The sequence below is a fragment of the Taurulus bubalis genome (assembly GCF_910589615.1).
Source record: "Taurulus bubalis genome assembly, chromosome: 20".
Lineage (NCBI taxonomy): Eukaryota > Metazoa > Chordata > Actinopteri > Perciformes > Cottidae > Taurulus > Taurulus bubalis.
In genome coordinates this window covers 14,062,349-14,073,549 of record NC_136608.1, presented here as the reverse complement: position 1 = coordinate 14,073,549, position 11,201 = coordinate 14,062,349, and the positions used below count along the sequence as shown (strand labels likewise).

The following is an 11,201-nucleotide window of genomic DNA, read 5'->3' as shown; positions in this document are numbered from 1 at the left end:
AACAACGCAGGAATGAAGCGGGGCGGGGATTTAACCCGACGTCCGGAAAAACCCGAGCGGGGCCGAGCCGAGTTTACGCGAGAGCCTCCAATCGAGGCGATCCCACGTCTGACGTCGATTTCCAAATTGTTCATTTCCATCTGGTTGCGTAGGCACACTAACAATAGACACAAACTTTTTTTCCAACAAAGGAAATGACACAATGGTTCTTTTTTGGGCATGTTGTCAATGTTACAATCTGAGATTTATTTTCAACGAAATCGGACTTAGTAAAGGAACATGATGAGCTTTTTAAAGTGTTATCATTATTTAGATTATCATTATGTTAAATATATTTCTAGAATGTTACTTTTTACATATTAAGTGGATGTATTAATGTAAACACAACGAACGCACAAGGAGGTAAATATTAATATAAATAATAATAAAAGTAGGCATACCAATTTTGCGAGGCCATGTCTTAACTATTCACATTTGAGCTCAATATTATTGTAACTTGAATCAAGGAAATGAACAAAAATACATCATATGTTGTTAGGCCATGTGCAAAAACAACTCACTGACTAACATATAGCATCAAGTGCACTCTTCCATTTTTGCAGCATCAGCATTGAAATGACCAGTAACCTAAAAGAGCGATTGATGTGTAAAAAAAGAAAGAAGCATAATTGTGTCAACCAATCCAAAACTGCTCTGTCAGCACAATATTTGCACAGTTGCAGAGTTTGTCTTCGTTGTGTTCTCACACCTCTCATCAACAAAGAGCGAGTTCCTCTGATAATATTCCTACGCTACGGCCGACATAGCAGAATAGCATTACCAAAAACACAATATCCACCCCTGGTATGTCTCCATGGAGCGTGTCTGACATGCCCTACGTGCTTGTGCGGTGAATAGCAATGGGACCACCGACCCACAGCTTGATCTGTGAGCTGACAGCACCCATCCCCCAACACGCCCATCTGTGCTGCTCTGCATAGGCAAGCAGGCCTAGTGCATGCAGGGACTCACGAGCACTCGCTGCACAGAGGACACGTGTGATTCAGCCATTTCATCTGCAGATCTGACTTTTTTCTTCTTCTTCTTTGATGCATTCTCGATATGCACCAAGATGTAAACATCTCTTCCTTTATCCTCAGGGGGATAATACTGTAGCAGCGTGCACCAGTTGTTCGTAGTGGATCTTTATCACAATGGGTTTTCTCTTTTGTGAGTGCGAGCAGTGCAACGTCATGTCTGGTGTGCAGATCCACATGCTGGTGAACATTCCTCCTGGAAGTTAGTCAGTGATGAATGGACATGAACAACTTCTCCAGTTCTTGCATGAATCCTGTGATTGATCACTAACTGTAAACAAGCCAGTGATTCAAACCAGTTCTAAACATTATCAGTGCTTTACTACCACTAGTGTTATACTATTTGATTGGTTTATGAACCAGTGTCTCAAAATGTAAAACCACATTGCACACGATAAAATGTAATACGCATAATACTACAACATGTCATTAAAAGAGGAAGAACACAGACTGCACTTGGAAAGTGAAACTAAGCTGTAAAAAATCTGAACAATTTTTCTTGTTTTGGTTGTTTGGGGTTCCTCTTCAACCGAAGACTATAAATACACATCTTGAAAAGTAAAAAAGCCAACACCCTTCTTGTCTGCCTTTATTCATACTAACTAGTCAGGTTGTTTCAAAAATCAAAACCATCTGACTGCATTAAATAAACTGCAATTCCGAATTGCAAATTGTCCCAAAGCATGATCATCTTAACATATCAGACACTAGTGATGAGATTGGACCAGTGAAAAATTAGATAATAAATCTGCTAATTTTGTTTTGCAAAAAAGATAATGAGATTATGCAAACTTTTCCAAATTAAATTTTTTTTTTTTTAACAAATATTGACAAGTTTGTGATGGAAGAAGAATACCGCTCTTAGCAATACTAGAGTGTAAAAACACTCTGTATAACTTAAAGTCCTGCATAAGACTACAAAAGTATAAGCACAAAAATATAGGCCCATATATATTACAGAATACATATAGTGCAGTATAAACTAGCATGGAATGGAAATACCCAAGGAAACTACAAGTATCTTAAAATTGTACAGTACTCGAGTAGATATTCATTACATTCCACCACTGGCGAAATGACAGAAATACTTGCTATAAATTCGTATTTTTTCACATATTAAGTTAATTTTAGATTGTTATGAAATAAGTTGAATTAATGTTTTGTAATGTGATTGTGTTGTGCATGGAATATATGAACCCAATTATATTATATTACTTCATTTACATCCTTTAAAAAAAAGGGGGACATAAATTCCAGTATAAAGGCGCCACCTGCTGGCAGAACATCGACATTGCGCTGTGCGCGTTCACGTCGCACGCTACGCACTCGCTGACGTCACGAGTTACCCAAAACAAGGAAGACGCGAGTCCGCCCCCCTTGTATGGAGGCGTCATGGTGCACTAACATTAAGATATCATTCAAACAGAAGCGATCACTTATTGATATGGCGTGCAGGGATCCTGTACCGCGATCTGACCTCTAATCAGATGATTAAAGAGGTAAGATGAATGATGAATTATGGTGTTGGGAAAGATGTGCTGCTTTATTGGAACGGTTTGCAGTCAGTTAAAACACCTCCACCTTTATATAATACTCTTACTTTTTTTTGTGAGTTTTAATCGTCCATCTTTTTGCTGCAGTGTCTCTTATATAGACATGTAAAGTGTTTTAGTGTGTACATGTATGTGTGTTAAATGGGCATTTGCTGTGGTGTTTGTGTTGAATGCATTAATTAGTGAGACATGGCTGCAAATGTAATAATACAATGTATTATTATTATTGACAACCTAATGTATTTTATCATCACATGTTTTAATGAACATAAACATAAAGTTTAAAACGAATAATAATAATACACAAAAACAACAACAACAGAGAATATTAAATATATTAAAAAAAACACATTTCCAATAGAGTTGTATTACTATTTTATTTTAAAATGTTTACCCAAACTAAGTTTTGACCGAGGGAACACAGCTTAAGAAAATAAATACTGCATTTTTTATTTTTTTATTTATCTGAGATGGAGACCTGTCTTAATTGTAGGTCTTTGGGATTGCATCATTTTATTGCTCATGAAAGAAGAAGAAAAAAAATAAAAATGAAATAGGACAAGATACCAGGAAACAGCGTTTGGTAATACATCAGGAAAGCTACTAATGAAAAATGTGTTCTGTGTCTTTAACAAGCATCAGTGTCACTGCACATTTAACAGACACATGGTGGTATTTGCATGATATGAATGTGTCCCCTCTGTAAAGTGTACATTTGCATCCTTAATAAAACCATCACAAAGCCAGACGTTGCAGACTGGGCTCCTGAATGCAACACTAAATGGATACACTGTGTTTTATTTGTGATGGAGGAGGTGCAGAGGAGCCCTGAACCTGAAGATGAGGCGCCTGTCACGAAGAAAAGCCCTGAGCTTGGTGAGGGAGCTGGACGCCTTCCCCAAAGTGTCCGACAGCTACGTGGAGACCTCGGCTTCCGGAGGAACCGGTGGGTCACTCCTCTGAGGACGGAAAGACGGCAAAGACATCAGAAGTGTAACCCATCTGCTTGTCTCATCCACAGTGTCGTTGATCGCTTTCGGTGCCATGGCGCTTCTGGCTATCTTCGAGTTCTTTGTTTATAGAGACACTTGGATGAAGTTTGAATATGAAGTTGACAAGGATTTTTCCAGGTATTTATCACACGAAACATTCCCAAAACAAACTTGGTTCTATTTACAGTAAAGTAACTGATATTATTCTCCCTCTTCTTTTTCCTCATTTGCAGCAAATTGAGGATAAACATTGACATTACAGTTGCCATGCAATGCCAGCGTGAGTATCTCACGTAGATAAATTGCTCATCGAAGTGCATTATAGATATAAATATGTGTCAGTTGCATACATGCACGTTATGTCTGTGCTTGCAGACGTTGGAGCAGATATTCTGGACCTGGCTGAGACCATGATCACGTCCACCGGCCTTCAGTACGAACATGTGAGAGAAGCATGTCTCCAAACATTAGCTCATTTTTTTTTATCTCCAGCTTTCAAAGATGTTGCTTTTCACACCTGCATTTCTTCTCTTTGTATGTTTGTTCAGGTTATTTTTGAACTGACTCCACAACAGAGACGGTGGCAAAGGTGAGCTGTCATGAAATCATGCTGGGAGATATTGAAACAGCAGGATGTCTGCAGGTCTTATAGTGTCTGGAAGGATGTTATCTAGATTGAAGGCTTCAGTGGAGATACATATGGTTTTATATCTTAAATTCAGATTGAAATATTGCACTTTTTATCTTGCAGGATATGAAACCATAGTCACGCGATCCTCCCTCTTAACAGCTACTTTAATTTCCATTTTTGTGTGTGATTAAGTTGGTTTAATTTTGCATTCGAATTGTCATTTAAAAGTCTTTAAAGGGGAAGTTTCGATTTTTTTAAGTAGGTTTGGAGTATTAGACAAGAGTACGGGCACGGCAACAAAGCAATGCGTTGTTGTAGGCGGGGGCAACTCAACAGATGTTCAGAAAGGCTCACCTAAAAAACATCTGTTAAAGTGTATCTATGTATGCTATATTTTTTATATTTTCACAGCTTGACCTTGCTGTCAGACAGCCCTTTGAAGCCATATGCTCTCTTCAAAGACATCAGACTCCTTTGACAAAAACGGTCCACCGCTGCCTCGCTGGTCGGCTCGTCTGTTTGTGTTATTGGGGGACTTTGGTGTTTTAAATGGTTAGTTTGGATTCACCAAAGTTGAACAACAACACAAGCAAGCAATCCTCCAGGGAGAGTACACTCACTATCTATATATGCAACTCCACTTCTAAAAATCTGAACTATACCTTTAAAAGTGAGGTGTGCCTAAACTTTCAGGCACACTGAAAAAGAAAAACTTTAGATTTTAAAACTTTGTAGAAAAGCTGGAATAGTTGTGTTTCTACAGGTCAGATGCAGTTCATCTACAAGTGCAGCTTTGTCTCGCTTGTTTTTTTTTGTCCCCAGGACGTTGCTTCTCATCCAGAACCGGCTGAGAGAGGAACATGCCCTTCAGGAAGTCCTTTACAAAACTTTCCTCAATGGAGGTCCCACAGCTCTGCCCCCACGGTCAGCTCAGTGTTCAGTTCTTCATAAATCTGACAACAGCTTTATTTTCTGGAGATATTATGCAGCCTGTCAAATTACGTGCTCAATTAATGTGTGTGTGTGTGTGTGTGTGTGTAGGGAGGTCGCCTCTACAGAGCCGCTCCATGCTTGCAGGATACACGGGCACGTCTACGTCAACAAGGTGGCAGGAAACCTGCACATCACTGTGGGAAAGTAAGAAACCGGAGGCTGGCAGATATAACTAGAGGTCGTTCAGGAATCTCTTGCCACGGCCCAGCCGTAGAATTTGTGTAAATATGAAAAATTGCCAGAAATATAATCGAGCCTTTGTTGACTGCAGTCATCTAATGCTTCTTTTGTCTTCTCCAGGCCCATTCAGCATCCTCAGGGTCACGCCCACATTGCAGCTTTTGTGAGCCACAAGAGTATGTCACTATTTTTGTAATTATGCTTGCATATGTTTTCTTTGGCTTGTGTTTTAATAAGCTACTCATGGTGCACAAAAAACAACGATGACTGCTAAATTTGAAAAAAGCGAGAACAGACATCCTTTGGTCGCTTTTTTACACACACATATATATATATATATATATATATATATATATATATATATATATATATATATATATATATATATATTATTAATCACTTTCTGTTTTCTACCTCATTCCGTTTCTTTATGACTGATCTGTAGACAAGCAAGTGCAGAGTACATTTTCCCAGGTTCCCCTAGAACTTGTTCAGTGATTCTCCTTGATTGAACCTGAGCTCTCTCATCTTTGCATCACAGCGTACAACTTCTCCCATCGAATAGACCATTTATCTTTTGGGGAGGAGATACCGGGCATCATCAATCCTCTGGACGGCACAGAGAAAATCACCTTTAACAGTGAGTTACTGCTATGTTTCGAGAGAAAGGAGAGGATAAAACACAGGATGGCAGAATTAATGATGCGTTGAGACTTTTACTCAATCTTTAGTTGGCTCAAACTGCCCTTAGCTCACCTTGCATGCTCACAGCAAACTAGATATAACTGGAAAGAGGTCCATTGGTTAGTTTCATTGTGAGCTTCTTCGGTATATTTTCCCTTCTTGAAATTAATGTAAAAACCTGCATGATTCACATTTTTCACACATCATTCTGTTTCATTACAGATAACCAGATGTTCCAGTACTTCATCACAGTGGTTCCAACCAGACTGAACACGTACAAGATATCTGCAGACACACACCAGTTTTCTGTGACCGAGCGGGTGAGTGAAAAGAGAAGAGAAGAGACGAAGCACTTCAGAGAAAACTTGGCATAGCGCTAACCACACCGTGCATGTCTGTTTGCAAGGAGCGGGCGATAAACCATGCAGCGGGCAGCCACGGCGTCTCGGGCGTCTTCATCAAGTACGACACCAGCTCCCTGATGGTGACGGTCAGCGAGCAGCATATGCCGCTGTGGCAGTTCCTGGTGCGGCTGTGCGGCATCATCGGGGGTATATTCTCCACGACAGGCAAGTCTGGTTGTATAGCACATTTCAACAACAAGACGATTCAAAGTGCTTCACATAAAACCATAAAAAGCATCAAAACATAATGCAGAGGAAAACAAGATTTTAAAACAATTAAGAACATTCATTAAAACATAAAAAAAACTGTAAAAACGCAAAAAAATAGAATAAAAGTTGCAGTGCAGTTTAAGAAATAAAATGTAGTAGTGAGATGCAGAAATTAATATCCTTGAATCTGGTTCAATTAAAGGCAGCAGCAAACAGAGAAGTGTTCAATCTGGATTTAAAGGAGCTGAGGGTCTCAGCAGACCTGCAGCTTTTAAGAACCTTGTTCCAGATTGGTGGAGCAGAAAAGCTGAACGCTGCTTCTCCGTGTTTAATTCTGACTCTTGGAACAGAAAGTAGACCCACCCCAGACGACTTGAGGGATTTGGATGGTTCATGAGGGAGCAGCAGATCACAAATGTATTTAGGCCCTAAACCATTCAGGGCTTTATAAACCAGCAGCAGGGTTTTAAAGTACATTATTTGTTGGACAAGAAGCCAGTGCACTTAACACTGGCACATAGGTGTTTTAATCGCCATGTGTTCCTCTCTTAAAGGCATGCTCCATGGGCTTGTCGGCTTCTGTTTCGACGTTATCTGCTGTCGCCTCAAACTTGGAGGCTACAGGCCCAGAGAAGTGAGTCTTTACCACACAGTCTATGCTCCTTATATCCAAAAAGGATTTGTTTCTCCGTCTCTCTGTGACCATGAAGCAGATCTAATAGACCTACCTGTACTGGATCTATTCTAGGATGAGCAGCTACACGACCAGATGAACAATCTCAACAATCACCAGGCTCCTTTGTTGGCCGACGACGTCCCTCAGGAGTAACGCTTTTTAGGCATTTGGTCATCGTCAAACTTAATCATATGTCATAAAATTGTGTTTTTCTACTGAGAAAAGTAAAGCTGTCTGTTGAACACTGTGGTGTACTTGAATAATATTAAAGTTCACATCAGCTCATTGTGCTACTAATGTACTACAAATGCACATTGTGTTTTTAAACATTATTTATTTTCTGTGATGGGTTTGTTACTTTAGAAATGTTGTACGCTTTCAGTTAGCTTTCTGTATAATAGCACATTATACAGATTTGGTTGTCATTTTGAAATGTAAAGATCCATAAATAAAAAAAATACCACCGAGTGTTTTTCCCCCCAAAGCGTTAATGTGTGGAACATTTAAATATTCTTTGAAATCACAAAAAGATGGGGATGGTTTTCAAATATTTGATTCCCTTCAATGTTAAACATTAATTTATAGTCAAGTATAAAGAGGACGGCACTAACTGTAGTATTGGTGTCAATACTACAAAACAATGATATTCACTTTTTTTTTAATCTACAATAACCTTAGATTCAGACATGTTGTGCATCACAGACCAGTGTTCAGTCAATCATTTAGAATAAAACATCTCCTGGCATTAATCCAATGTTTAAGAGGTGGATCGTTCTTTCGCTAATAACTTGTGTTTTTAGGTGTCGCATGCGAGTGTGTTGGTGAATTAACAAGCTTATAAATAATTAGTTTGAGAGTTAAAGAAAATACAATAATTACTGCAGAGATTTAGTGTTGTACTCGCATTGGGGGACTTTCGAAAGAAAGAGACCAAAACATCATAACTTTTAGTCCCGAGCATAATTGAGTTCCAAAAATGCTACATCCTACATTTCCCACAATGCAACGAGACAGCATCTTTTGTGAGAGTCTCTCTGCATGGCTTACAAACTCCACGAGTTCAGGAAATAATCTCTTTCTGTTCATTTTCTCCTCTCGGCAGCTGTATACCAGCAATACAAAAAATAAAAACAGTGGCAGGTCATTTGAAGGTGTTAAGAAACTACATGGTGAGGTAGACGTTTCATGGACTACAGCACACTTGCACTTTTTCTCCTCTAGTTTATTTTAGTTTTGTCAAGCAGACTTTAAATGAAGTGTTGTGGCATGAAGGTGGTCAAACATTGTGTAAATGACAGCAGAAGTATCAGATGAAGTCCTTGGTGAGGCGTCGCTGTGGTTGCTTACGTACAGTAACACGAGCTTCCTGTGCCAACAGAGCTCTGCAGCAAAGACAGCACTTAGTTGTGAAACACACACGAGCAAAACTCTTTTCAAGACGCAACAACAAGCACTGACAAAACCACGACAGCAGACATGTTGGTTCATTATCCCCCTCTGAAATTAGGAGGACCGTTACCACGATTACAAAACAAACATGGGCTTTGCATAAACATTTATTTAGTTCTGTCCCTTTTTCCTCCCATATAGGCTCACAACTGTTATTCGTATTATGTCAAGAGTCATGCCACATACAATACTGTACACAGTTTTCTCGTTTGTTTAGTAAAAATCAGACTTTGCCTGTCACACTTAACACTTTTGGTAAACTCTGCAGGAAGCTCTGTGGTGGAGTCCTGTGAAGACCCCCACCAAGCAAAGATCAACAGTCAAATACAATTTTTTGGTAGTCTATAAGAATAATATGTCGTTCAACTATTTACAGATGTTCCAAACTGGGGTCAAGGACGTGATACCAGGAGGGCTTTTAAATCCCTCTTTTATAACCTAGCACTTTTGTGATTAAGGTCCAGACTAACATATAGGTCACAGTGTGTCTAGAAGTCCGTTCCCCCTATAGGTAAGGTATGGCAAACCTCAAGGCTCCGTACTTGGTCCACTACTTTTCCCAATAGTCTTCTGTTCAGCAGAATCGTTTGCAGCTGCAACATTAATTTGCACTGTTATGCAGATGACACTCAAATTAACGTTGCAACCAATTCTTACGATTGCTCCAGTCCTGTTTCCCAGCTGTCAAAAGCAGTTTGAAATGATCTTTTCTTACATAGAGATGAAGCTGAAATTCTCTTATTTTGGTTTAATTGAACACAGTAGCCTTGCTTCTTAATTCACACTAGGGGGGGATCTTCTTTCTTTCTTTCTTTCTTTCTTTCTCAGGCATACAAATCATATGACCTACTCAGTATCCAGAGGCCTGCTCAAGAACTAAGATGAATCCTAAATCAATAGTGCCTTCATCTTCATGTTTCTCTAAGTACACAGTCTGCTGCTATCTGCTGGGTGCCCTGATGGCTCCTTCCCTGCTGCCGGCTCCTCCTGCTCCAGTTTGTGCCTCATGCATTAGCATTACGTTTGAGTCACAGTCGCATCCATTTCTCAGGTGAAGAAAGATGTGGTGATGTTTGAAAAACCCAGAGGGACATTGCATACTTGCTACTCTTCTAAAAGCTATTTCTAGAAAGTTTTCCTCAGACCCATCTGATCCATATGGCAGAGGAAACAAGAGTTACAACTAAAATGCTTTTCATCATGCAGTGGATGCAATGTTTTTTTCAGACATCATTTACAGAAAAACTGTTGGTTACCACTGTGACTCAAGCGCGGCACAAACTGTGGCTAGGTCTCCATCTTTCAGGTGACCCGACTCCCCTATTCAACTAAATCGCCTGCTCTAAGCTTTGTCCCCCAATCTCACGAACCTACAATCTTGGATATTTGACATCACTAATATTGAACTGGACTTGGACGTACTACATTAGCATTGGACCGTTTAGAAAGAATCCCATTGTTGTTTTTGGCATGTCCAACCGCTACAACTTAATATCATTTGTAAAAAAAAAATTCAACCTCAGTCGAATGCCTTTTGAGGTTCTGGGGGAGTTTTGTCTTCTTAGAAAACGTGGGCTTGGTTGGGAAATGTTGGGAGACATAATACAGTATGTGATACTGGGCTATACAAATAAACTTGACTCTGATGTTCTCTTATTTATATATAATACACTGCCAAGGTCTACCACATACATCAGACTAGCCTTTGACCCAAGTATAAATATGTAAAAGTAGTAAACTTAGTTCCAATACAAACTGCTGTACAAACAGGCAAAAAGTGGATGAGCATTCAAACAAACAATATTTATGTTCAAAGACATACTGACATTATTGTTTTTGATATCAAAGGAGTGACCGCCTCGACAGCAGGAAAGATGGCGGATCTGTATGTTTCCGTATATGTAGTGATAAAGTCAGAATTTAGCTTTAATACGAGTCTCCATCTGTGGATTGGCCTTGAGACAGATAGCCACGGGTTGGTTTGGGGTGTGATCTTAAAAAGGCAGTAGATACACTTAATGCAAGATAAGACAGATACAACAGTAGAAAACAGAGAAACAAAATAATCTTATAGAAATCGTCCTCCAGTGAAGCACTGCCGTATTTCAAGTATGAAACAAAAAAAATCCTCACAAGTCAAGGCAATGTACCGAGATTCAAGAAGATGGAAAAGAAAAAAATGGAAGTCACACAAAAAGGCTTTTTTGTTGCATATATAATTGGCCACGTTGAGAAGAAAAAGGTAGGTACAAAATGAATGACAACACTTCTGGTGACCAAACAGTGCAGTTAATGATGACGGATTTAAAACCTAAAGAAATAATTCATGGCTAGTAGACCTCCGATCGTCCCT

The 11,201-nt window shown here is 39.4% G+C and overlaps 1 protein-coding gene across 1 annotated transcript; it reads left to right on the top strand.

Moving 5' to 3' along the window:
* Window positions 1-3,469: 3,469 nt before the first annotated feature.
* Window positions 3,470-7,552, top strand: LOC306752475 (endoplasmic reticulum-Golgi intermediate compartment protein 2-like; the record flags this gene model as incomplete). The annotated part of the gene is made up of 13 exons (XM_079236237.1): window positions 3,470-3,575; window positions 3,651-3,759; window positions 3,855-3,901; window positions 3,997-4,064; window positions 4,170-4,210; window positions 5,075-5,176; window positions 5,294-5,389; window positions 5,546-5,601; window positions 5,967-6,065; window positions 6,332-6,429; window positions 6,516-6,690; window positions 7,278-7,357; window positions 7,472-7,552. The coding sequence occupies 13 exons, from the start codon at window positions 3,470-3,472 to the stop codon at window positions 7,550-7,552; spliced, it is 1,158 nt and encodes a 385-aa protein (XP_079092363.1).
* Between the last annotated feature and the right edge of the window lie 3,649 nt (window positions 7,553-11,201).